The sequence below is a fragment of the Oryx dammah genome, unplaced genomic scaffold (assembly GCF_014754425.2).
Source record: "Oryx dammah isolate SB20612 unplaced genomic scaffold, SCBI_Odam_1.1 HiC_scaffold_1, whole genome shotgun sequence".
Taxonomy (NCBI): Eukaryota; Metazoa; Chordata; class Mammalia; order Artiodactyla; family Bovidae; genus Oryx; species Oryx dammah.
Window position 1 is genome coordinate 10924545 of NW_024070185.1, and position 23972 is coordinate 10948516.

At 50.0% G+C, this 23972-nt stretch overlaps 1 protein-coding gene across 1 annotated transcript in view; it reads right to left on the reverse strand.

Annotated features, from left to right (window-relative positions):
* Positions 1-1379: 1379 nt before the first annotated feature.
* Positions 1380-23972, reverse strand: part of SCARA3 (scavenger receptor class A member 3) — a 34089-nt gene continuing 11496 nt past the window's right edge. Inside the window, exons 2-6 of the mRNA XM_040237098.1 lie at positions 20313-20411; positions 18679-18798; positions 13573-13671; positions 11482-12525; positions 1380-3124 (exon numbers count right to left, since the gene is read on the reverse strand). Coding sequence (XP_040093032.1) covers positions 2673-3124; positions 11482-12525; positions 13573-13671; positions 18679-18798; positions 20313-20411 — 1814 coding nt within the window. The 3' untranslated portion in view covers positions 1380-2672. The remainder of the gene's footprint in view (positions 3125-11481; positions 12526-13572; positions 13672-18678; positions 18799-20312; positions 20412-23972) is intronic.

A 23972-nucleotide genomic window follows, 5' to 3' on the forward strand; every position in this document is an offset into this window, starting at 1 on the left:
GGTTATTCTATTCTTCTGTTGCTAAACACAGATTTTGTGGCCAGTTTTGTTCATGGTAACTCTTGTTCTTGTACCTCTAACTTTTTTACAGAGTGAACCCTCTCCCTCTGTGGTAAGACCCCTGAACCCACAGGGTAAGTGATCAGATTTTGCCCTCCTAAGGCTGGGAACTAGAAATTGTATAGGGCTGGGCCCTTTGGTGGTGAGCAGGGACACTGATACACTGGGCCTCATGCAAACAGAAAATGCAGATCAGCAGGATGGGGACAACGAGGAGCAAAGGGAGGGGACCACTGAGAGAAGAGAGAAGAGACTGGTGTGTTCTCTGGAAGTGAAGATGGGGGCTTGAGACGCTGGCAGTTCTCCACATCTAGTCTCCCCAAGACCGAGCTCTGCATCAAGTTTCCATGGGCTTGATTTTACCTGCCGCATCCTCCTGGGCATAAATTGCTGTTGTTTGGTCTCTAAGTCGTGTCTGACTTGGCAACCCCATGGATTACGGCATGCCAGGCTCCTCTGTCTTCCACTGCCTCCTGCAATTTGCTCAAATTCATGTCCATTGTTATGAGTGCCCCCTCCCTATTTCCTTGCTAGAGCTCGAGAGGACTTCTGTGACCGGGGGTGGCAGCAGGAACTGAGTCCATGGCATTGGCCCCAGGGGTGGGCTCCAGGTGCCTGCCTCTACCCTGTGCTGGTGAACCAAGTTGATCCCCCCAAACTGCACAGCCAGGGACGTGTCGGTGGCAATTGTCCAGCACCCAGGGGTTTTTCTTCTGTATTTCTGCTTATGTTCTGAGAGCACCTAGTGTTTGATCCCTGTGGGCTCGTCTCTCATTCCAGCCCCTGGCTCATCCCTTGGAACTGATCCCGGATATCACTTCCTGGATCAGGCCAGCTGACTCACAAGGCCCCAGGTGTCCTTTGTTTCCTGTGGACGCTGGAGGGCCAGGCCCTCTGCGGCAGGTCTGGTCTGCTTTCCTCCTCCTTTTCTGCCTTGTCTCCTCATCTTAGGGACAAGAGGAGGACGAAGCAGGTAACTCTCGGCGTCCAGTCTTCTTTTCTAATCTTGTCTTAGCCCAAGCGCTCCAGGACTCTGCTGCGAGATTAGTAAATTCATGTGGCTTCCACTAGGTTCCTGCTCTCTGTGGGTAATCCCTTAGCCATCTTGGCCCCTTGGCCCCTTCAGGACCACTGGGAAGGCCCAGCGGAGCTCAGTGTTTTCGGAGTGAGGGCCTGAGGATTCAGACCTGGACTCCACAGTGGGACTGAATATCTAAGGGACCTTTTACTCCCTGGTTCCCCTTCAAGGGCCAGGTGAGGTGGAGACTCTGAAGGCATCATGGCCTCCATCAGGCAGAAAGGACCAGAAGACACCTTCCTCCTGGAAACAGGTCTTTACTGAGTGGATGATACTAGGTGGCATGATATCATATGTAGACAGGAGAACTACACGCAGTTGGGGTGGTGGGAGTGCAAGCCAGTTGCACACCTGTTACAAGAAGGTGGGCGGGGGTCGTTGATAAGGCTTCTGGATGGGGGAGAGGCCGGTCTCTGGGTGAGGTCAAGGAGGGAACAGCTGCAAGCACCCAGCCTGGAGGAGGGGTCGTTATTTGTTAGGACACAAAGGGATGAAGCTTCACTGGGAGCCCACCATGCTGAGGACGGCCCAGTGCTCCTCGCTGCCGGCTATGCAGGAAGTGGGGTGAGGGGTGATGTCAGAGGGATGTGACCCCTCCCCTCGTCTGGGGTTGCTGTCCCTGCAGAGAGGCCTTGGGCCAGTCTGGGTCACTGTGGGGTGAGGTCAGGGGGGCAGGAGGAGAGCCAGTCGGGGGGCAGCCCTCCCCCAGTCACCAAAGAGGTCACTCCAGGATTGCAGTGGGGCCTCCTCCTTTGACAGAAATTTCCAGGGCTAGGAGAGAGCCCTGGTGCAGATGGAATTCCTGCTTGGTTTCTTCCTGGGATGCTCCTGGAGGCACACACAAGGATGAAGCCAGGAAGTTTTCTGGAGGTGCGGGGAAAAAAAGGCTGAACTCCCGGGGATGCAGTCCTCAGGGTCCAGGTGGAGATGCTCTGTCCTGTGTAGGGCAGGGGTGGGCCCGGGACCCTGTTCCCATGCTTGAGGGGGAGGGTCTTGTGGTTGCCAAGCCCACCCTGTCCCTGGAGTTTGAACTATAATTCCCCCCCTCCCTGCACCCTTAACCCCTTCTCAAATGTTCTCCTGGGTCTTTTCAACCCTTGGGAGCCTCAGGGAACTGCCGGCCAGCTAGAATGGGGTGAAGATGCTAGAAAGACTGGTGTTGGCCACCCATTCAGAGCCGGAGTCCAGACTGTCCCCCCTGAGGTAGCGACCTCCCTGGCAGGCTCATCACAGGAGAGGGTGCTTCTCTTAACTTCTCCTCCCACCCAGCCAGGGAAACCCAGTCAGCTGCCCTGGCCAGCAGGGACATGCACCTGTGTGTGTGTGTGTGTGTGTGTGTGTGTGTGTGTGTGTAAGGGGCTGCTTTCTATGGTCAGTCACTACTGAGGAGCCCAGAGGTGCAGGGACAGGCCTAGGGGAACCCCCTTTGGGGTCAAAGGACCACACGTCTTTGGGTGTGGCTTTATAGGGGCCTCTCTGTGCCAAAGCCCACTCCCTGCCTTTTGTATGGCAGTTTCCAGGACTGGACTTCTCCTCAGTAGCTGCTCTGGCTTCCTGGTGGGCCCGGGGGCCCAGGGAAGCCAGGGGGACCCTGGATCCCTGGCTCGCCCTTCGGCCCCATGGGCCCCCGCTGGCCCGGGGACCCTGTCTTCCCGGCGATCCCTGGTTCTCCCTGAGGCCCCTCTGGCCCTGGAGCCCCTGGGGGGCCCTCTGGCCCTGGGGGCCCCACGTCCCCCTTGGGGCCTGGCTGTCCTTTTGCGCCCCCAGTTCCGAAGCTGCCCTTTGACCCTTTGAGGCCTGGGAAACCCCTGGGGCCAACTGGCCCCCTTTCTCCCACAGGCCCCGGCTCCCCGGGCTGCCCCTGGGGACCCTGGGGGCCTGGGGGCCCCAAGCTGCCAGGATCTCCTTTTGGTCCTTTGCTGCCAGCAGGCCCTTTCACGCCCATATCTCCCTTGAGTCCTCTGGGTCCTGGAGGGCCGGGGGCACCTAGGGTCAGAGAGAAGAGGGCAGAAGTCAGTCTATGAAGACAGGTCTCCTGAGGCTGTCCCATGAAGTGGGCGCCAGGCGCTCTGACACCCAAGGGTCTGAAGTCCCAGGTCTGCCAACTACTGGCTCTGGGGGTTCAGGCTGCTGACATGACCCCTCTAAGTTGGCCTGGCCAGCTGTGAAAGGGGGCTGAGAATCTTAAGTGAGGCTGGGAGCCCATCCCGAGCTCACATGCATAGGTGTTTGGCACAAGGCCTGCACCAGGCGGGCACTCATAGTTCTAACTTCAGGACCGGGCTCGAGTTCCATATGGCACTCAGGTGGAAGGCTGAGAGAGCTGGATGGGTCTGGGCAAAGGCCATGGCCATCCAGGGTCATCTGTTTTGCTCTGGAGACCAGCCTGGACACTAATACTCATTATGGACTTCAACTGCTTCGGTCCTTACCTCCTGCCCCACCCCCATCCCAACCCCAGGCTTTACCCGTGACCTTTGGGCACCTGGGACCAGGAGTGGAGTCAGGTGACATGGAGGAGAAAACCAAGAAAGTGATGTGTAAAGTGAGGTGTGAGAAGTAGATGCCTCTTGGTGTGAGTGAGTGGGGATAACAACAAACCAGAGAAAGGGCAGCTCCTCCAGGAAGCCCTCCCTGACCACTTCAGCCTCTCCTCTGAGCTCTTGGAGCTGCTACTTTCTGAATCTTTTATTTGACATGTAGGAAGAGAAGTCACAGTATAGTGAAAGCAAATCCTTGGTTTCTCTCTAGTGGACCCCACTGAACTGTGGGGCCCCAAGAAGATAGTGAGGACCATGCCTCCCATCACCTGTCCTGGGCATGGAGCTTAGGTACACAGCAGGGAAATCTCAGTATATGCTTGAAAAGGGGGACACACCAAACAGTTCTGGACCCCTAGCTCCCACCTAGCTCTGGCGTAGGGCCTGGGGGAGATGCTGGGATGAATTCCTTCTCTTTTACTTAATTTTTATTTGGAGTATAGTTGCTTTACAAAGTTGTGTTAGTTTCTGCTGTACAGCAAAGTGAATCAGCTATAGTGCTAATGCTAAGTCACTTCAGTAGTGTCTGACTCTTTGCGACCCTGTGGATTGTAGCTCTCCAGGCTCCTCTGTCCAAGGGATTCTCCAGGCAAGAATACTGGAGTGGGTTGCCATTTCCGCCTCCAGGGGATCTTCCTGACCCAGAGATCAAACCCAGGTCTCCTGAATTGCAGGCAGATTCTTTACCGTCTGAGCCACCAGGGAACATATACACATCTCCCTTCTTTTTTTGGACTTCCTTCCCATTCAGGTCACCCACCACTGTCTATTGAGTAGAGTTCCCTGTGCTATACAGTAGATTCTCATTAGTTCTCTGTTTTATGCATAGTATCAATACTGTATACGTGTCAATTCCAGTTTCCCAGTTCCTCCCACCTCCACCTACATGCCCTTCCTAAACAGCCCAGCCTTGCCCAAAGCAAGGGTCAGATGACCTTAACCACCGATCTGGCTGCTGCTCAGATCAGAGTCACCACCTCTCAGAGCTGTACCAACCTTCAGGACACAGGTCAGAGTGTGGCCATCAATCCGGCCTAAGCAGGTAGGATGCCCCAGGGCTAGAGGAGAGAGCACCCTCTGGCCTGGTGAGGACATGAATTGCAGAGAATGGCTTTAGCCCCCTTGGGGTTAAGGTGCAGCAAAGCCCTGGCTTTCTTCAGTGGTCTGGGCACCAGCTTATGGGATGGGGGGTGGGGACAATGACCCCAGGGCTGGGAGGTGAATTCTCATGCCCACGCTCCGCTCTCCCCGAGAACTCAGCTGTTACACCATTGCCTCTGCAAGAGAATCCTGGAGTTTTTGAGCTCGGTGGGGGCTAGTCCAACTCCTACATTTCACAGAGGAGGCAACCAGAGAAGTGATGTGGTAGCCCAGGGGTCCCCAAGCAGAAACCAGAAGCTGGGTGGGCCCCTTGAAGAGAAGGGATCCTCTCTGCAGGAGCTGGGAAAACTTCCAGGGGGCTCGACCCAGTTCTGCAGCCCTGGGGCCCTCTCCCTGCTAATGCAGACACTGCCTCCATCTGTCCTGGCCTCCCCGCAACACTTCCACCCCCGCTCATTTCCCTCTCGGAGGGTTTCTAAGTGGAGCAGAGAGTCACTGAACACCATCTTCCAATTACAATCTAAACTGGAAATCGGAGCCCAGACATACTCAGCCCCAATGAGACCAATAAAAACCTGTTCCGGGCCACCTCCTGCCCATGCCCACCTCCCACACACAGCGGGGCTGTGGCCTGTGTGGGCTCGGCTCACGTGGCCCGCCAGCAGTACCGGCTGGCATGCCGTCATCGGCTGGCTGGAGTGGGCGTGGGACGGGCTGGCGGTGGTGGCAGTGACCAGGGAACAGCTTGACCCGCCCTTCTGTCTGCAACGATCGTCTGAAGCACAGTGGCCAGAACAACAGGGCACAACAAGGGCACAGGGAGATGGCTGGCAGGGACCTCCACCCCCAGTCTGGCAGGAATGGCTGGGAACCAGCCTGTGCTCACTCCCAGCTCTGGCCTGGGCACCTGGGGCAGCTGGGGCAGGGGTAGGGGCTGGAACAGCACAGCCATTCGGAGGTGGAGAGGCTCCTGCAGGCTGTTCACGCGGAAGGGAGTCTGAGGGCACGAAGCGACTCTGGGCAAGGCGCTGCCCCTCTGTGCTCACATCATCTATCTCCCTGACAGTTCCCCAGGGCCCGGCGGCTCTACTAGCAGCCCTCCTTCCGCTTCTGTCCCTCCTGCTCTAGGAACACTTGCCCCAGCGCCCTGGTCCCTCTCACTCTCATCCTAGGAGCTCTCCTGTGACTTCCCTTCTTGTTCCCTGGGTGGATGGTTCCCAACCCCAGCCTGGACTCAGGAAATGCCTGTGAAGTCTTTTCTGGACAAGGACAAGGACGCTCACAGATCCACCGGGAACCCCCTGCCCCTCCCTGGGACACCCCGCCCTCCTGCACCACCATTTCCAGTGCATGCCCTCTGCTCCTTGGACCCTGAGGGCACAGCAGCCAGTGGAAGGATTTCTCAGGGTTTCTGTGCCAACAGCAGGGGGTAGAAAGAGCAGAGAACAAAGGCTTCTGTTTGTACCTCCCCTCCAGCCTCCTCAGGAGCCTCTTTCTGGGGAAGCTCTTGGGCGGCTTTCCCCTGGTGGGAAAGGCTGGGGCCCCCATGCCTAGGGTGAAGGTTGGAGCAGAAGCCTGAGTCCCATTGTCTCCTCACCAGTGCCCCAGGACTGCAGCTCTCAGCGCCCGAGAAGGAGGCCTGCCAGGAAAGGGTCACCTCCCTCTCCACAGTCTCTCCACGCCTGCCGCTGCTGAGCCATCTCTGAGAACCCATGGAGGGCTCCTAGGTGGTGGCTTGATGAGGACATCCGTCGGGGAGGCTCCACTGGGGGCAGGGCCTGTGGTACAGGCATTGGTCTCTCCCCACCGTGTCTGGTGTCTGTGTGCCCACTTTGGTCCCTGCTCATCCTAACTTCTCTGAGATCCATTTTCTCAGGGAAGGGAAGGGCGAGGGAAACTGAGTCTCTCCTATGTCCCTGGCATCATACACTGAGATCATCACCCCATTTTACAGATGCATCACCCCATTTTACAGATGAGAAACTGAGGTGCAGAGAGTGACAACTTGCAAACCATCAGCAACCAGGGAGGGTGGAGACAGGATGCAAACCCAGGCCCAGGAGGCTTGGGGCCTGTTCCCCAGACCCCCTCCCATAGCCAGGACCTCCCACTCTGTCGCTGCCCAGAGGAGGGGGCCCACTGAGCCGGGAAGGGGTCACCTTAAGGACTGTCTCCCTCGGGTGAGCCAAGCCTCCGCCTGTCCCTCCAGGGCCAGCCGTGAGTCATGCGGTCAGAGAAGGAGAGCTGGTGGGGAGGAAGTCAACAAGCAGAGTTCAGCAGTTAGCACGGCGGGGAGGGATGCAGAAACGGGCTGACCAGCGGCTCTCTGCAACAGGGGCCCCTCACCCAGCCTGTAATAAGATCTGGGTGTCTCAGGGATGAAGGGTTGGGAGCGGCTAAGAGCCGCTCTGAGCAGTGGGGACACATTTAGGACAAAAGAGAAAATGGGAGCAGCAGTGGCTGAGATGCAGAGATGGGAGAGGAACTGGGCATCCTGGAGACCCGAGGAGAGGCCCATAATTACTCAGGAAGCCCTGGGCTGTAATTAGGCCATCCCAGCACATTAGGGCAGAGCCACACTGACTGCATGTCTGGGACAAGTAGGTGGTCTGCTCAGGGTCTGCACTGGGAGTGGGGAGGGGCTGGAGGGCTGAGCAGATGCACCAAGTCGTCAGCATACAAAGCATTGCCCACCCACGGGTAGGGGGATGCATGGGCGGGGAGGGGGGCACAGCCCATCCCCCAGTCCCAAACAGTGGAAGGAGACAGAAACAGAAGGGGGGCCTCTCGGGAGATTGGCCTGGTGCCATGGAAAGCACAGTTCCCATATGAACAAACTGGGTGACTGGGTACATCATTTGGTCCTCATTGGACTGATTTCTGTCTGCAGGCTCCTCTTTGTTCAATGAGAATATCAGCCTTGGTCAGGGACACTCAATCCTGGTTCTTGTTACCTAAGGAGCATTGAAAAAATGCTAGTGGGTTTCCACATCAGCTTATCATGGATTAATTTGTACCGACTAAACCTCCCACTGAGAACAATTAGAACCATTAGGCACAATGCCAAGACATCCTTCTGAAAGTTTTGGAGAGAGATCAAACTCCAGAATCCCCAGGAAAGGGGAACTTGTTGAAGGAAGCCTGACTTTCTTTGCCTCTTTTCCTCTCAAGCCGTTTGTTGACTAGTAAGTGGTTTGGGCAGAGAGGCTAAGAAGGGTTTCTAGCAGTTACACCGGGGCTGGGGCTCAGGGCTGCCAAGGCCCAGGGCTGGGATTCAGGAGGAAAGGAAACTGTGTGGGCATTTGTGGTAAGGGCCAAGGGATGGAAACACTGAGCAGAGACTTAGGCTTCATCCCTTCAGTCCTCTGGGGCTGGGGAGACGATAACTAGAGGTCAAGGCCCATAGGTGGTAAGCCCTGTAAACACTCCTCAAGGATGGTGCCCGGGAAGTAAGAATGTACCAGAAATAGGCCAGGTGTTATGGTAAGCTCCCTTGCAGGCACCAGCAGAAGATGGCATCATTCTCCTTTTCACTGACTGCCCTTGTTGCTCGATAACAAGTAAACCTGCTAATCCTCCAAGCAGGCATTTTCCTCCCTACCCAGGGGGCTCAGTGGTAACGAATCTGCCTGCCAATGCAAGAGACAAGGGTTTGATCCCTGATTTGGGAAGATCCCCTGGAGGAGGAAAGGGGGGAAATACAGAATAAAAGGGAAACATTCCATGAGAGGCACAAGCATATGGAGGTACCAAAGGCTTTCTGGTTGGCAAATGGAGACTCAGAATTCATCACAGAGCTAGAGCCGGAAGAGATCTCAGAGAACAACTGGTCTCATCCACTGATTTACATATGAAACAAAACAAAACAAAAAAAACCCCAAAACCAGAGGCCCGGAAAGATTAAGTAATTCTGCCCAAAGACCCATAGCAAATTAGAATCCAGGCTCTTTTCCCAGACAGTTTGTGAGTCCCAGCCCTTCCGTCAGCACTTGGCCAGGGCTGTCCCTCTTCCTTTATTCGAGATAGCAGCTTGGCTCCAAACAGAGGGAGACCTCATTGCCAGCCCCAGCGTGAGAGCCTGTCAGCACCTGTCTACAGATGAGTGACCAAATGATACTTCCTGTAGGAAGTGATGGACATTTTGTCCCTGAAATTCTCTTTCAGATGTGAGAGACTTTATATGTGGTGATTTAACAACCAAGAAGAATGTTAGCCAAAAGGTAGCATTTAAATAAATATACAGAGGTTGAACTGAGAGTCAAATGCGGCTCAAAGTGATGTCTCACCTTGGTCTCCAGTTAAGATAAAGTCCTTTGATGAGAACTCTGCCATCATTAGGACAGGAGCAAATATAAATTTTCATGACTATTGTTGGGTTATACTTGGAATTAGGGTCTCAAATGGTTCGCTTCTGATACTTTCGGTACCGTTTCCTTCTTTTCCAGTCTGTCCCATGCATGACACCTAAGCAGGACCCCAGTGGAAATGCATTTTTTGGTATCTGCAAGTTCACACTCTCAGTCTCCTGGCTGGTCACTAGACATCTGCACCATGCATCAGGCCATGATGGATCAGGATCTTAATCACAGTGTGACCTTGAACTATCCCTTAACTTCTCCTTGTCTCAGGTCACCTTTCTGTAAAAGAGAGACACGACGCTTGCGACTCGTGTCTTGTCCACAAAGGTTGTGAGGCTAGTGGGGAAGGGTGAAGGGGAGGGCTAGTTAGGGAGTTTGGGATGGACATGTACACACTGCTATATTTAAAATGAATAACTGACAAAGACCGACTGTGTAACAGGGAACACTGCTCAATATCCTGTAATAAACCTTAACTGGAAAATAATTTTAAAAGGAATATATACAAGTATGTGTATGACTGAATCACTTTGCTGTATACCTGAAACTAACACAACATTGTCAACTCTACTCCAATTTAAAAAAAAGAAAAAAGATTGTAAGGCCAAACGAATAGGCTTTGTCATGAGGAAAGCTTTACGTTTCAGTTGTTCTTAGACTGAATGCAACCAAAGAAAACGATTAGTAGAGGATGAATCATGAGAACTATCTGCTAACACCTTCACTGGAACACTGCATCCTAGAGGTCATACAGATACATAGTTTAAATGAAACACTGTGAGACTGTCTCAGTTACTAAGGGAATACTGAGTACCTGGCTTTGTTGCAAAAATATGACACCAGGCAAACAAGATCTTACCTCGCCCCCAGCCCCTGCAACACCACCAATCTAGAGTAAAGAAAATATTAGTAAAAATGCTCACTGATATAAAGTTGAAGGCAACACAGATTTGAAACTAAATGGTTAAAGAGAACCCGAGAATCAGAGAGCTTGACTCCAATCTGAGCTCCATGGAGACAACAATGCTATCTGGGATAGTGGGTGTTTCCCTCCTGTCTCCTGGAGCTCCCTGAATGATCCCTGCCCACCTGCCAAACGTGACTGGGCTTCCCAGGTGGCTCAGTGGTGAAGAATCTACCTGCCAATGAAGGAGATGCGGGTTCAGTCACCGGTCCAAGAAGATCCCCTTGAGAAGGAAATGGCAACCCACTCCAGTATTCTTGCCTGGAGAATCCCACGGACAGAGGGGCCTTGAGGGCTACAATCCACGGGGTTGCAAAGAGTCAGACATGACTTATCGACTGAACAACAACAACAAAGGAGACAGGCATGGGTGCCAAGGTGATGAGGGCTGCACTTGTGATAGTTCATTTTAGGTGTCAAGCTACCTGGGCCATGGGATACCCAGATATTTAGCCAAACATTATTCTGGGTGTGTGCACAGGGTGTTGGTGGATGAAATTAACATTTAAATCAGTACCAAGTAAAGCAGATTGTCCTCCCCAATGTGGGTGGGCCTCACTGAATCGGCTGAAGCCTGAATAGAACCAAAGGCCAACCCTCCCCTGAGTAACAGAGCATTTCCTGCCCGACAAACTTTCAGTGGACACACTCTCTCTTCCTGGTTCTATAGCAGCTTTCAGCCTTTGCACTTGAACCAGGACATCAGCTGCGCAGATTTTGGGTTTGCCAGTCTCCATAATCTCATGAGCTAATTTCTTTTAGTCTCTCTCTCTCTTTCATACTTCTCTGGAGAACTCTGCCTAAATGCAAGGGTGAGATGGGAGGAGCGGAGGGCATCAGAGTGGCGGGCCTCTGAGAGGCCAATGGTGGAGAGCACCAGTGAGGGATAGGGAAGGGGAAAAACAAGAGAAGACAGAGTTTCCAAAAGATGAGCTCTGCCTATATCTCTCTGTAGACTCATACACAGATCCACGTATAAAAATCCAAATTTGTATGTCAGGCAAGTGAGAAGCCACGTGTGTGTGCTCAGTTGCTCAACTGTGTCTGACTTGTTGACCCGACTGACTGTAACCCACCAGGCTCCTCTGACCAAGGGATTTTCCAGGCAAGAATACTGGAGCAGGTCGCCATTTCCTTCTCCAGGGGATCTTCCTGGACCAGGGATGTAACCCATGTCTCCGGCATTGGCAGGAGGATGCTTCATCACTGCCATACGCTCTTCCAAAAGAGGTTGACAAGGACGTGAAAGCTGCCAGTCGCCCCAGGCATTTGCTGCAGGGCTGTATCAGCCCACCAGGATACCGGGCCCCAAACTGGGTCCTTCTGTGTTCCCTTCTGGGAGCTCCCTGGCAGCGCCCCCCCCTCCGCCCCACCTCTCACCTCGTAGGATGGTGACGTTCCGCAGGATCTCCCCGTGCCGTGTGTCCACGGCCCTCATCTCCTCCACGATCATAGACAGGTTGCGGACGTTGAGGTCCAGGCGGGCGCTGAGCAGGCCGAAGCGCTCCCGGAGCAGGTCGGTGGCGGCCAGCATGAGGGAGACGGTCTTGTTCAGGTAGTAGAGCTCCTCGGCCTGGGTGTGGAAGCCCAGCGTGCAGGAGAGCCGGACGTCGTCCAGGTACTTGAGCATGCTGTACACGTGGCTGTCGGTGGCGTTGATGTTGGTGAAGATGGTGCCAATCTCGATCTCGTGGGAGGCCATGCGTCCCTCCAGCGTCTCGAACCTCTCCACCGTGCGGTTCTGGGCGTAGCGCGTGTGGTACTGCAGGTCGTGCATGTTCTCCTCGTGGTCATCCAGGAAGGAGGAGATATTATCCAGCTGCAGCTGCAAGCCCATGACCTGCAGCACCAGGTCATGCAGGCTCTCGGAATTCTGGCTGATGCGCTGGGACGAGGCCCCCAGGGTGGCCTGGAGGCTCCTCACCGCGTCTCCAGTCTTGGCTGAGGTGGTGCGCAGGCTGCCGAAGAGCCGCGTGTAGTTCTGCCAGTCGGTGACCATCTTCTGGAGGGTCAGGGTCTCCTCTTCCGTCTTCCGCCGGATCCCATGGATCCACTCGGAGGTCTGCCCCACCGTGAAGTTGATCTGGTGTACTGCCGCCTTGACGTCGTAGCACTCCTGGGTGAGATCCTTCAGAGACAGGTCCAGGCCAGCAGTGGTGGCCTGCCAGCCTCTCACCTGGGCCAAGAAGAGCCCCAGAGATTGGTTGATCTGGTGGACGGAGAAGGAGCAACTGCCCATTTCCTGGGAGATTTGACCACTGGTGGTGGAGAGCAGGTCCTGGGTCTGGGAGGTCTGGTGTAGCTGGACCTCCTGAGCTAGAAGCATCTTCTGAATTCCCTCCAGCTCCGCCTGCAGTTTTCTGATTTCTTGCCCCAGCAGCCCAGCCTCGTGGCAGAAAGAGCAGTTGTTCGGGGCTTTCAGATCTTCAGGAGAAAGGGGCAACATTTTGAGTTGCTGAAGGCTCACAGGGCAAAGGTTGCTTCTTTCAATTTAATATTTCAGAGCATCATGAATTGTTATGTGGCTGTCCTATTCCTCTTCCTTCCCTAAGACCTGCTATGAAATCCTTTTTGGAAAAACCTCGCTATCCTTTGTGCCATCTTATTTCTACCCCAAGTCTTTATTCTTGCGGGAAAGGTAGGCTTTAGGACATCTCCTCACCAAAGTCTTGAGAAAATATATCTTTGTAACTTTTCTAAGGTTGCCAAGAACCTCCCATTTTATTTTTTAAATTTCTCCCTATATTTTAATATTTGGTTTTGAAAAAAAATTTTTTAAATAAATATTTGTTTTTACTTAACCCTCTCATAAGCTTGTGGAGAAAAGGGTGCAGGAACATTTTTCCCCTGAGACTTCTGAGAAATGAAGCTCAGAGAAGTGACTTGCCAAATATGACTCAGCTAATTAGTGGTAGAATAAAACTTTCTCTTTTCACCTAGCAGCCTCCCTCTAAACCCTTATATTATGACTCCTTCTGTCTCATTCTCAGAACAAGATTATCTTGTGAAAGCAAGAGATAAAGAGATTATAAACCATTCAAACTTTAAGGCAGTGATGAGGAAAGGGCCGACTTGTCAAGAGCGTTAGAAAAGCCTTAAAAATATTGGACTGGCCAAAAATTTTGTTCCTGTCAATGACCTTTTTGGCCAACCCAATAACTTCAGATACATGAGGGCAAGTGGCCTGTCTTCAGCTTTCTTCTCTACCTGGAGGCTCTGGGCAGATCTGTGCCACAGACAGAGCTCTCAGTCCCGCTCCTGGGCATATTCCAGGGTAGCAGCCCTTGTTGGGTGGGTTCTCCATTTGGACAGGGAGGCAGGGAGCCATGACTGTTCTTCCCTTGTGCCTAGAAGCTTGGTGAAGGCTGCCCTGTTCCAGGGCACTGTGGCCTGGGGGTATTCCTGCTCCTACTCCAAGTAATGCTGGCCCTCCTTCCTGGTGGTTAGCACTCCTGAACCCTGGACACTTACCTAGCCCTTGGAGATTTTTCTGCATAGACACGAGTTTCTTGTCATACATGGCCTGGGCCAGGGAGAGGTCTTCTGAGAGAGAGTCCACTTTCCTGAAGACTTCAGGGGAAACAAGGATGAGAAAAAGGGCTTAGCTCAGAGAAACAGCAGTCGTTTGTTGAGAAGGCGTTTTTATCAGCCCCTTGTTAGCCAAAACCATCCACTCTTCTTCTAAGGGGCTTCCCAATGGCTGTAAGGGAAGATGTTTCAATGGCCACAGTCTATCACACTTCTCTCAAGAACATATCTGTGTATCTATATACCTAGGTCCAGAAGTCCCCTACATGTGAACCTTCAGGTTTCAAACTGTCAAAGATGCGAGCATGCCTTTGCATGCCCAATCACGTAAGCTAGTTCACGTGTCTGGCGTACCCTGTCACACACGTGCATCCTCTACAAGTGGGTGTGCTTTTGTGTAGCTTACTGTAGAGTGCTGTATAGAGCACGGTAGTATAATATCTTTATTTCAAACCCAGGATGTCTGGAAGCAAGAGGGTAGATAGAATTGAATCCAGCAAGGAGCAAGAGAGCCTGTGCCGTCAGTGTCAGCCGTGAGTGAAATCGCAGCTTGCCTTCTGCCTCCTGTTGTTAATGACCCTCCAGCTCTACCATCTCCCACCTCCTCTCCCTCCTCCAGGCAGTAACTCTTCTTGCCTGTTCACTCAATGCCAGCTCCTGGTATGCCAGCTTTTGTACTGGACTACTGTACTTTTCAAGTTACTGTAGTGTAAGTTTAAAAATGTTGTATTTATTTTTTGTGTTTGATTGTTTTTTATGTATTATTTGTGTGAAAAGTATTATAAACCTATGACAATACTATATTATATAGCCGATTGTGTTAGCTGGGTACTTAGGCCAACTTTGTTGGACTTGACAAACAAACCAGACTTATGAACATGCTCTTGAAATGGAACTCATTTGTATGTAGGGGACTTAGTGTATATCTATAGACATAGATAATCTCTTTACATATCTCCCTTAAGTGTATATATACATATGGGGGCATGTATATATGCATTCTGAAGGAGATCAGCCCTGGGATTTCTTTGGAAGGAATGATGCTAAAGCTGAAACTCCAGTACTTTGGCCACCTCATGCGAAGAGTTGACTCATTGGAAAAGACTCTGATGCTGGGAGGGATTGGGGGCAGGAGGAGAAGGGGACGACAGAGGATGAGATGGCTGGATGGCATCACTGACTCGATGGACGTGAGTCTGAGTGAACTCCAGGAGTTGGTGATGGACAGGGAGGCCTGGCGTGCTGCAATTCATGGGGTCGCCAAGAGTCGGACACGACTGAGCGACTGAACTGAACTGAACTGATGTATGCATTAGAATATATAATACATAAATCATGAATGAAGTGAAGTGAAGTGAAGTAGCTCAGTCGTGTCCGACTCTTTGTGACCCCGTGGACTAGAGCCTACTAGGCTCCTCCCTCCATGGGATTCTCCAGGCAAGGGAGTGCATATACATATATAATTTCCATCCACTCAGATTTTAGCACTATAACCCGACTATAGGCTAGAATAGAGACAAATAAGAAAGAAATATAAAAAGAAAATAAAAATTATTCCTAATCCTACCACCGAGATACAGCTGCAATCAACATTTTTGTGTATCTCTTAAACCTTATTTATCTCAGCCATTTTATAGCTACACTGTTGTTGTTGTTTAGTTGCTAAGCTGTTTCTGACTCTTTGCAACCCCATGGACTGCAACATGCCAGGCTCCTCTGTCCACGGGATTTCCCAGGCAAGAATGGGAGTGGGTTGCCGTTTCCTTCCCTAGGGAATCTTCCTGACCTAGGGATGGAGCATGTGTCTCCTGTACTGGCAGGCTGGTCTTCTACCACTGAGCCACCAGGCAAGCCCCTATAGCTACACAGATACATGGTTTTTTAGAAGACAAGAGTACAGAATTGGGATGTTCTGCACATTTCATCTATTTTATTTTGCTTATTGATATTGTGTCATGGACATTTTCTTATTGAGCCTTAAGTCACTTTAAAAGCATTACTTTAATGTCTGTTTCATACTCTATATAAACAATTCAGCAATTATATAAAAATTCCCTTCTGTTGGGAACACTGCAACGGCAGAGTTTGGTTTCGACCAAGTCAATACATGGTCTGAATTTACTTCCTAGCCCTTGACCAAAAAAGGTTGCCAACTATACTGTAGATTATAGACCCCATGGACAAGGCCAGCACCATCTTAAGGACTGGGGACACCCAGGCTGGAGGTGAAAATAAAAAGGAAAATCTAAAGTTCTCCTTTGATTTCTCAGACACACTGCTCACCCCCAGTTCTTATAATCCTCAGCCCATTCACCCTGGATCTTGGAGGAAATCATTTCACCTCCCATTCTGCCCTCTCGTATGTGGAGTGGAGCCAGACTCCCATTTCGGGGCCTTGTTCAGAGGACTCATGACCATCATGTATGGGAGAGCGCCTGGCATCCAGTGGGCATCCATTGGGCACTCAGTAACTGTCCCTCCCTTCTGAAGGGCTCTTGTGCCTATATAGGCTCTTTTCTACATGCTACTGGAGTTGTCTTAATGGTCCCATGGGTTCTGGCAGCTGAGGCTCTCTGAGGGCCGACCAGGAACTGCTAAGGGTCCAGTGGCCAGGTTGCTGCCTCTAAATGGCAGGGCTACAGCTCCTTATCCTCCTCTGACCAGAGATTTCAGCCACTTTCTGGGTGGCCAGACTCTGTGACACGATTTAGCAGAGAAGTGGAGCTGAGTGGGGGTGAGGGGCTTGGGAAATTCTTTTCTTTAAAAAAATTTTTAGTTTTTAAATATTTATTTATTTAGTTGGCTGTGCTGAGTCTTCATTGCAGCATGCAAGATCTTTAGTTGTGGCCCTCTCTTAGCTGAAACGATGTGGGATCTAGTTCCCTGACCAGGGATTGAACCCAGGCCCCCTGCATTGGGACTGCAGAGTCTTAGCTAGTGGACCACTAGCTAAATCCTGTAAACATGTTAATATGTTATTTACTTTTTATCAACAACATCTTATTATACAATTTAAAAGTTATTATTTATGTTATAATTAATAATATAACAAGCTAATAGTTAACAATAATAGTTAATAGGTAATAATATTAAGTTAACAATTAAAAGTTATAATAAATAAATAATATAATATATTCGTATCTTATTATGCAGTTATAATAATTTAATTAAAACTAACAGGGAGAGTGAACTAATAAATTGTTAAAACTATTATAATTATTTTAATAACTATTATTACCATATAACTATTATAATAGTTATTATAATATTCTAATAACTAGTGGTTCCCCAACCTTCCCACTTCATTGGGATCGCCTGGGGGCTTTCCTCCATGATTAAAGCCTGGGTCTTACCCAGAGACTATGATTCCATTCACTTGGCGAGGAGGGCTCCAGCACAAGCATTTTTAAATGCTCTCAAAAGAATTCTAACTTGCAGACAAGACTGAGAGCCACTCCTTTTGAGGGTGAAATGCAATGGACTCATCTCAGTGTTCTCAATACCTGACACATAGGAGGTGCTCGTTTGTGCTGAATTTCATTGACACCTTCAGGATTATTGGAAGATGATTCCAACAAGGATTTGTTTGTTCAAATCATTAACAGGCTGGCCTCTTGCCTTTAAGCCGGGAAAGCCACTTACTGCATATCTCTAAGAGGGGTCAGGACGAAGCACCCCATCCTAGGGGTCATACAAGTACAGGGTCGGCACCCACAGGGACCATCCTCCGTGTCTCCCTTGCCTCACCCGAGGCCCAGCCCAGTTGTCTCTAGTGTCTAGTCCATTGGAGCAAGCAAACCTACTGGCTTCCCTTTGTACAGAAGAGTTTTAAAGAATGAAGCTAGGAATGGAATGGGATTGCAGTAAGAAGCTTTCAAGTTTTTTACTTTTAAACATAAATGGTTAGCATCCAGAAGGCAGTTGTTGTTGTTGTTTAATTGCTAAGTCGTGTCTGATTCTTTGTGACCTCATGGACTGCAGTCTGTCAGGCTTCTCTGTCTGTGGGATTTCCCAGGCAAGAATACTGAAGTAGGTTGCTGTTTCCTCCTCCTCCAGGGGATCTTCCTGACTCACAGATCGAACTGTCAACTTCTGCATCGGCAGGTGGGTTCTATACCGCTGAGCTACCAGGGAAGCCCACAGAAGGCAGAGGTTACTTGAATCTGGCAGCATGCAGACTGTCATAAAAACTGTTGAGTGTATGAGAACCACCAAGCTTCAGATCCCTGGGCCCCACTGGCAGGACTCTGATTTACTAGGTCTGGGTGAGACTAGGAATTTGCATTTTAACAGATCCTGGGGGTGACCCTGATGCAGATAGGCATCCAACCTCTTTGAGAAACGTAAGGACCACGGAAACGGCTTAGAAGTCATCTGATCTGGTAACCTTAAGCCTGGAAGTACACTAGAATCATCTGATGGGCTTAAATACTGAATTAATTCCATCATCCAGGGTGGGGCCTGGGCATCATATATTTTACAGCTCCCAGATGATTCTAACAAGGAGCTGAAACTGAGGACTGCTGAAACGGAGTCCTATCCTGTCATTTGTGCGTGTGCGTGCTCAGATGCTCAGCTGTATCTGACTCTTTGTGACTTCATGGACTGAAGTTCTTGAGGCTCCTCTGTCCCTGGGATTTCCCAGGCAAGAATACTGGAGTGGGTTGCCATTCCCTTCTCCAGGGGATCTTCCTGACCCAGGGATTGAAACTACATCTCCTGTGTCTCCTGCATTAGCAGGAGAACGCTTAAACAAACATTTAAGCCCACTTGGGAAGCCCATCTTGTCATCTACCAGTAGGAAAACAGAGGTCCTGAGAGGGACCAAGGCCACACAGCTCATTATTGACCAGAAATTAGGAGCCAGTCTTCACAGCTTGAGGCAGGCATTCAGAGCCCCTAGCCAGGAAGTTGTTGTGGGTCCTGAGCTGCAGAGATCTGTGCTTGTCTTTGGGGTTCTGGTGCCCAACAGACCCCTGATGAGAAACTCCCCACAGCCCAGGGTAGAGAGCCCTGGACTAGCCAATGCTGCTGGCAGCCTGCACTCACCCAGAGAGGCCAGCACGGCCACGGCCACCAGGAGCAGGCCCAGGAAGAGGTAAAGAATCCTCACGGACGTGTGCAAAGACAGGTTCTTCTGGCAGCGGCTGCAGTGGGGTCCCGGCTGGCCTGTGGGGGGTGGGGAGGGGTGGCGACAAAAAAAGCCCAGTGGTGGAGGCTGTGACTAAAAGGGTCAGTTCTCCTGTTCTGGCCTGTCTTGGCACATTTTGAACCATCCTCGGAAAGGGGGCTGTCGCTGGTCTCCATCTCCACCCACTTCACTGCCTTTTCTCGAGGTCCTGGAGCTTTTAGGAATGGGCATGCATGCTAAGTTGCTTCAGTCGTGTCTGACTCTGAGCAGCCCCAGGGATTGTAGCCCACCAGGCTCCTCTATCCATTGGATTCTCCAGGCAAGATTACTAGAGTGGGTTGCTGTGCCCTCCCATGGGATCTTCCTGACCCAGGGATTAAACCTGCATTTCTTATGTCTCCTGCATTGATAGGTGGGTTCTTTACCATTAGCACCACCTGGGAAGCCCACAGCTTTTAGGAATAGGTAAGACCACAGTCAGAGCCTTGGAAGAACACTGGCATCACGTTGTCATTTTGTCTCCATGGCATTGTCATTCAGCCCACATGGTAGGGAATCACCCCTGCCCAAAACATCAGCCTTAGTCGTGATCGGTACTACAGGGCAGCCAGCCTTGTCTCACCAGTGGGTGACCAACTCCTCCCAGTTTGCCTACGATGTTCCTGGATTTTAGCACTGAAAGTCTCTTGTTAAGGGAACTCCTCGGAATCGGGCAAACCAGGATGGCTCACCAAGACTGTCTCAGTTTAAAAAACTCTAAGTCACACCTCCTGGGAAACCCCTCAGTCCCAGGCCAACCAGAAGGTCGGTCACTAGTCCCCAAACTTTGGGGGTCACTTGAAGTTCTCCTGGAATCCAAACGGATGGTTCCAGTGTGTCGGTTGGGCCCTTGTACAGAAGCAGGAGGGAGGCCAGTGTTCCTGGAGACCCTGGGAGGTGGTCACCGCCCAGCGAGAAAGCTGTGATCTTCCCAGTTGTGCAGTTTCTAAGATGGATCCAACTTCAGCTGCACATTATGAGTAACAAGAATGTTTAAAGACCCTGGTGCCCATCCATGCTCCAGACCAAGAGATCAGAGTTTCTGAGGGTCGGTCTCAGACATCCCCGGGTGATAACAATGCACAGCCAAGGCTGAGAATCTAGACTGAAACCCGCCAAGAAGCCTTAGGCCAAATAACAGTTCACAGGGCATTGGTTTCTCATGCCAAGCTGGGTCCCGTGAGCTTGAGAAGGACAGACTACTTGAGCGGCATGATGAAGGGGACACTTGTGGAAGGCGGGTCCTGGGGGAGATGGCAGAGGTCCCCAGTAGGTCTCAGGAGTAGCCCTGAAGACAGATGTCACATGTGACAAACTTTGACTTCATCTGTACTGCGTAACCCAGGCCTGTGCAACTCCACAATTTAAGCCTCCAGGCAGCAGTGGGGAAGGAAGAGCCTGGATGGTGAAGCCATGTGGATAGGCAAGTCTCTCCGCAGCCTGGGGCTGAGGGCAGGGGCGGGGTGGTTCTCAGCCCAGAGAGGGGATCAGAGGGGCGCTCCGGAGCCCTTACCCTCCTGTGTGCATGGGAAGGACGGCATGTCCTCGTCGTCAGCAGCCAGCTCCTCTTCTGTGACACACAGCGCATCTCCATCACCAGCGGCTGACCTCACTGAGATGAAGCCAGCACCGTCAGACCCCAGGCTGGGGCCTTGCCGCACCCACCCCTCTCCAGATGCCCGTTCATTTATAGTCCTGAGCTCCTGTGCTCACCCTACCTCTGGGTCCAAGTCAGCCCACCTGAGCTCCAGGTGACCTGATGGTCATCAGAGCAAAGGGGGATGGAGGGCAGGATAGAATGGCCAAGGGACCAGGACATCCCAACATCCGGGAGAGGAGAGTTCATGATCTCTGGCAAACTTGTAAAAATACACAGGCCAGCCCAGCTGCCCACTCTATCTACACCTTGCTCAGATCCCTGGCATGAAATAAGAAGAAGTGTTGGTGTTTAGTCACTAAGTCGTGTCTGATTCTTTGCGACCCCATGGACTGCAGCCCCCCAGGCTCTTCTGTCCATGGGATTTCCCAGGCAAGAACACTGGAGTGGTTTGCCATTTCCTTCTCCAGGGGATATTTTCAACACAGGGATCGAATCCACATCTCCTGCATTGGCAGGCAGATTCTTTACCACTGAGCCACCAGGGAAGCCCAAGAAGAAATATAGCTTGCTGCTGTGGCTCAGCACACTTTCATCCCTGGCACGTGGTACCCAAAGCAGGATTCTGCTTCTGTAGGGACAAGGATGGATCTGGCTCCAGTACAGTCCCCATCAAGACTCTGCATCCAGCCCAGCTGAGGGGTGGGAGGCACTGAGAGGAGGAGGGGGCGGTGTGAGGATACAGGATGGGCATAGCCTGTGCCTCACACGCTGCCTCATGACCTGCCGAGGGTGGACAGCGCTGAGGCAGGGACAGGTCTCATGTCAGAAGGCTGACCTAGCGCTTGTTCCCTGGGAACTCGTGCTCCCTAAATAAGACCTTCATTCAGAAGATTATTCCCCTTCCCCTAGACACTGCATACCCCTTCCTCCTTACCAGATCTGGTCTTTTTATGAATGACCGGAAGAAAGATGCCCAAAATAGGCAGCATGAACACAAACATCCCAGTGAATGTTTGAGAAATGAGGTGGTCTGCACTGAGCTGACCAGGGCTTTTGTGCTGGGATGTGGGGGTGCAAGCTGATGATGACAACTAAACTGCTTGGGAGATATCTTGTGGGGGGGTTTTATAAACCATGTCTGAACATCCAGAGGCAACAGAAGAAAAGATGAATACTTGTGACTACATTAAAGTAAAACAGTAAAACAACACTTCTGCATGGCTAAAAAAGCAAATGACAAGGAGAAAATATTCTCAACACACATCACAGATAAAGAATTAATATACCAAATTTATAATGAGCTTCTAAAAATAGAGGAAATAAAGGAGACAAAATCCTATAGAAAAATGAACAAAAGACCAGAACAATTATGAAGAGATATAAAAGTGGTACCCAAATAAATAAAAAGATGTTTAACTTTACTTATAAGATAAAAGCAGTTTAAAACTACACTGTGATAACATTTCTCACCCATCAGATTGACAAAAAAGGCATGACAATACACTCTGTTGGCCTAGGTGGTGGAGAGTTGGGGTCTGAAAGCAAAAATGGCCCAAGGCTTGTAGAGGGGGGTTTAATATATGCATTTACCCTTTGACCCAGCAATCACACTTTTATGAATTTGTCTAGGATAAATACCTCCAACAATCTGAAAATATATGCGGCAAGCTTATTCTTTACAGGATTATTTATAACGTCAAACACGGGAAACTATCTAAACATGCAAGTACAGGAGACTGACTAACATCCAATGGCATACACACACACAGTGGGGCTCAGCACAGCCATGCAAATGAATAAGGGCATCTCTATTAACTGATGCGGAGTCACTTCCGGGAGGTATTACAAGAAAACAACAAAGTGCAAAGGAGCACATATGATGCGCCACCTTTTTTATAAGAAAGAAGGGAAAATAAGAAGGCATCCACATATATGCTTATCACTAAAAGAAGAAATGCAGGAAGAGTCCCAACGAAAAGACAACAAAGCTGCTTTCTACAAGTGATGGACTGGGGGAAAAGACTACAGAAAAGTCCACCATCCTCTCACTCTAATTTTGTGTATAGTTTAATTATGCTAAGGTTTTACATATTGAAAAATTAAATTTTATTAATAAAAATACTTGGAACCCAATAAGCCTTGCATGCTGGAATGAATACAATACATATACTAAATGGAGAAACAAGGAAAAAACTAATCTATTATGACATAGTTTGGACTGTGTAACCTCAGTCTAGGGTGTGATAGGGTAGGATGGGGGAAGAAGTGCAAACAAATCTTGAACCTTCAAAGAAACGTATTCTGTTGATGTAGCATGGGTAAAGCAATTTGGAAGTCATTTTAGATTAATTCAAGACGGAGCAAATAGAGTAAATGCATTGATTGGTTTGGACCCACCCAGGGATCTCACTATGGAAAAGGGGATCAGAAATATAGAATGGAAGAGACAAGAAAGAACCCTCTGGGGATGGACTGAAGTTGAAGGTATCAGTGGGAATTCATAATTTCTAAAATGTGTTTATGTATGAATATATTTGTTTACATCCACATATATGTATAGAGGTATCTCTATTTGTAGCTATGTGTAGACATATAATTTTGTTGAAATTTCCAGGAAGCAAAGATATCAAAATAGCATTGAGCATGCCTTAGCAACCCAGATCTTGGTTTCTCATACCATTTCCCACTAAAAAGAACCAAGGCACCTTGAAGAAATGATTAATTCTACGGTTGGGCAAGAGATAGACAGAAGATGAATCTGGAACATCTTACTATTTCAGAAATTAAGGGACTTCTCAAAAAAAAAAAATGATAGGGGCATGTCACAAGCATATAGAAACCAGCCTGAACAACTTGAGCACTGAAATATTTAAGTATAATTATGCAATTATGAGTCATCGGAAAAAAATAGGAATCCATACCACAGACAAACTGACAGGGAGAAGGGAGGGCTCTTATTACTTCTGGAGCTGGAGGATCAGCAGTCATCATGGTCAAGACCAGATCGGGCAAGAACCATCAATGAGTGCCACCTCTTGGGAAAATTTTGATGAAGAACAGCATGTATGTCTGTTTATGTATAAGCCTTTACACACCACCTTAAAATGTCTCCCTACAGACTAGACTACTTATTATTGCAGAGGAGGAAAAAAGCCTCAGTAATTATACATTGAGGAAATCAGGCAACCCTGACCAGGAGAGGGACAGATGGACATGGTATATCTTTAGATGTGACAGCTGAGCAGGGTACACCATCATCTACAAAATTTATTGGCCAAGGATGCAGAACCCCAATTGAATCATGAGGTGATATGAGAAAAACACAGCATGAAAATTGTACTTAAAAAGTTGGTGGGGGACTGTATTTTCAAAAATATTAGAGTCTAAAAAGACACCACAAGGTGAAAGAGATATGACAACCAAATACAGTCCTTAATGTCAGAATGGATCCTGTGCTGGAGGGAAAAGGAAATCTATCGAGGGGATTATTTGATCAACGAACATCAGAATACCTATGGTAAATTAGATACAGAATTGAAGCAAATTCAGTAGTTCATGACTGTAGCCTGATCA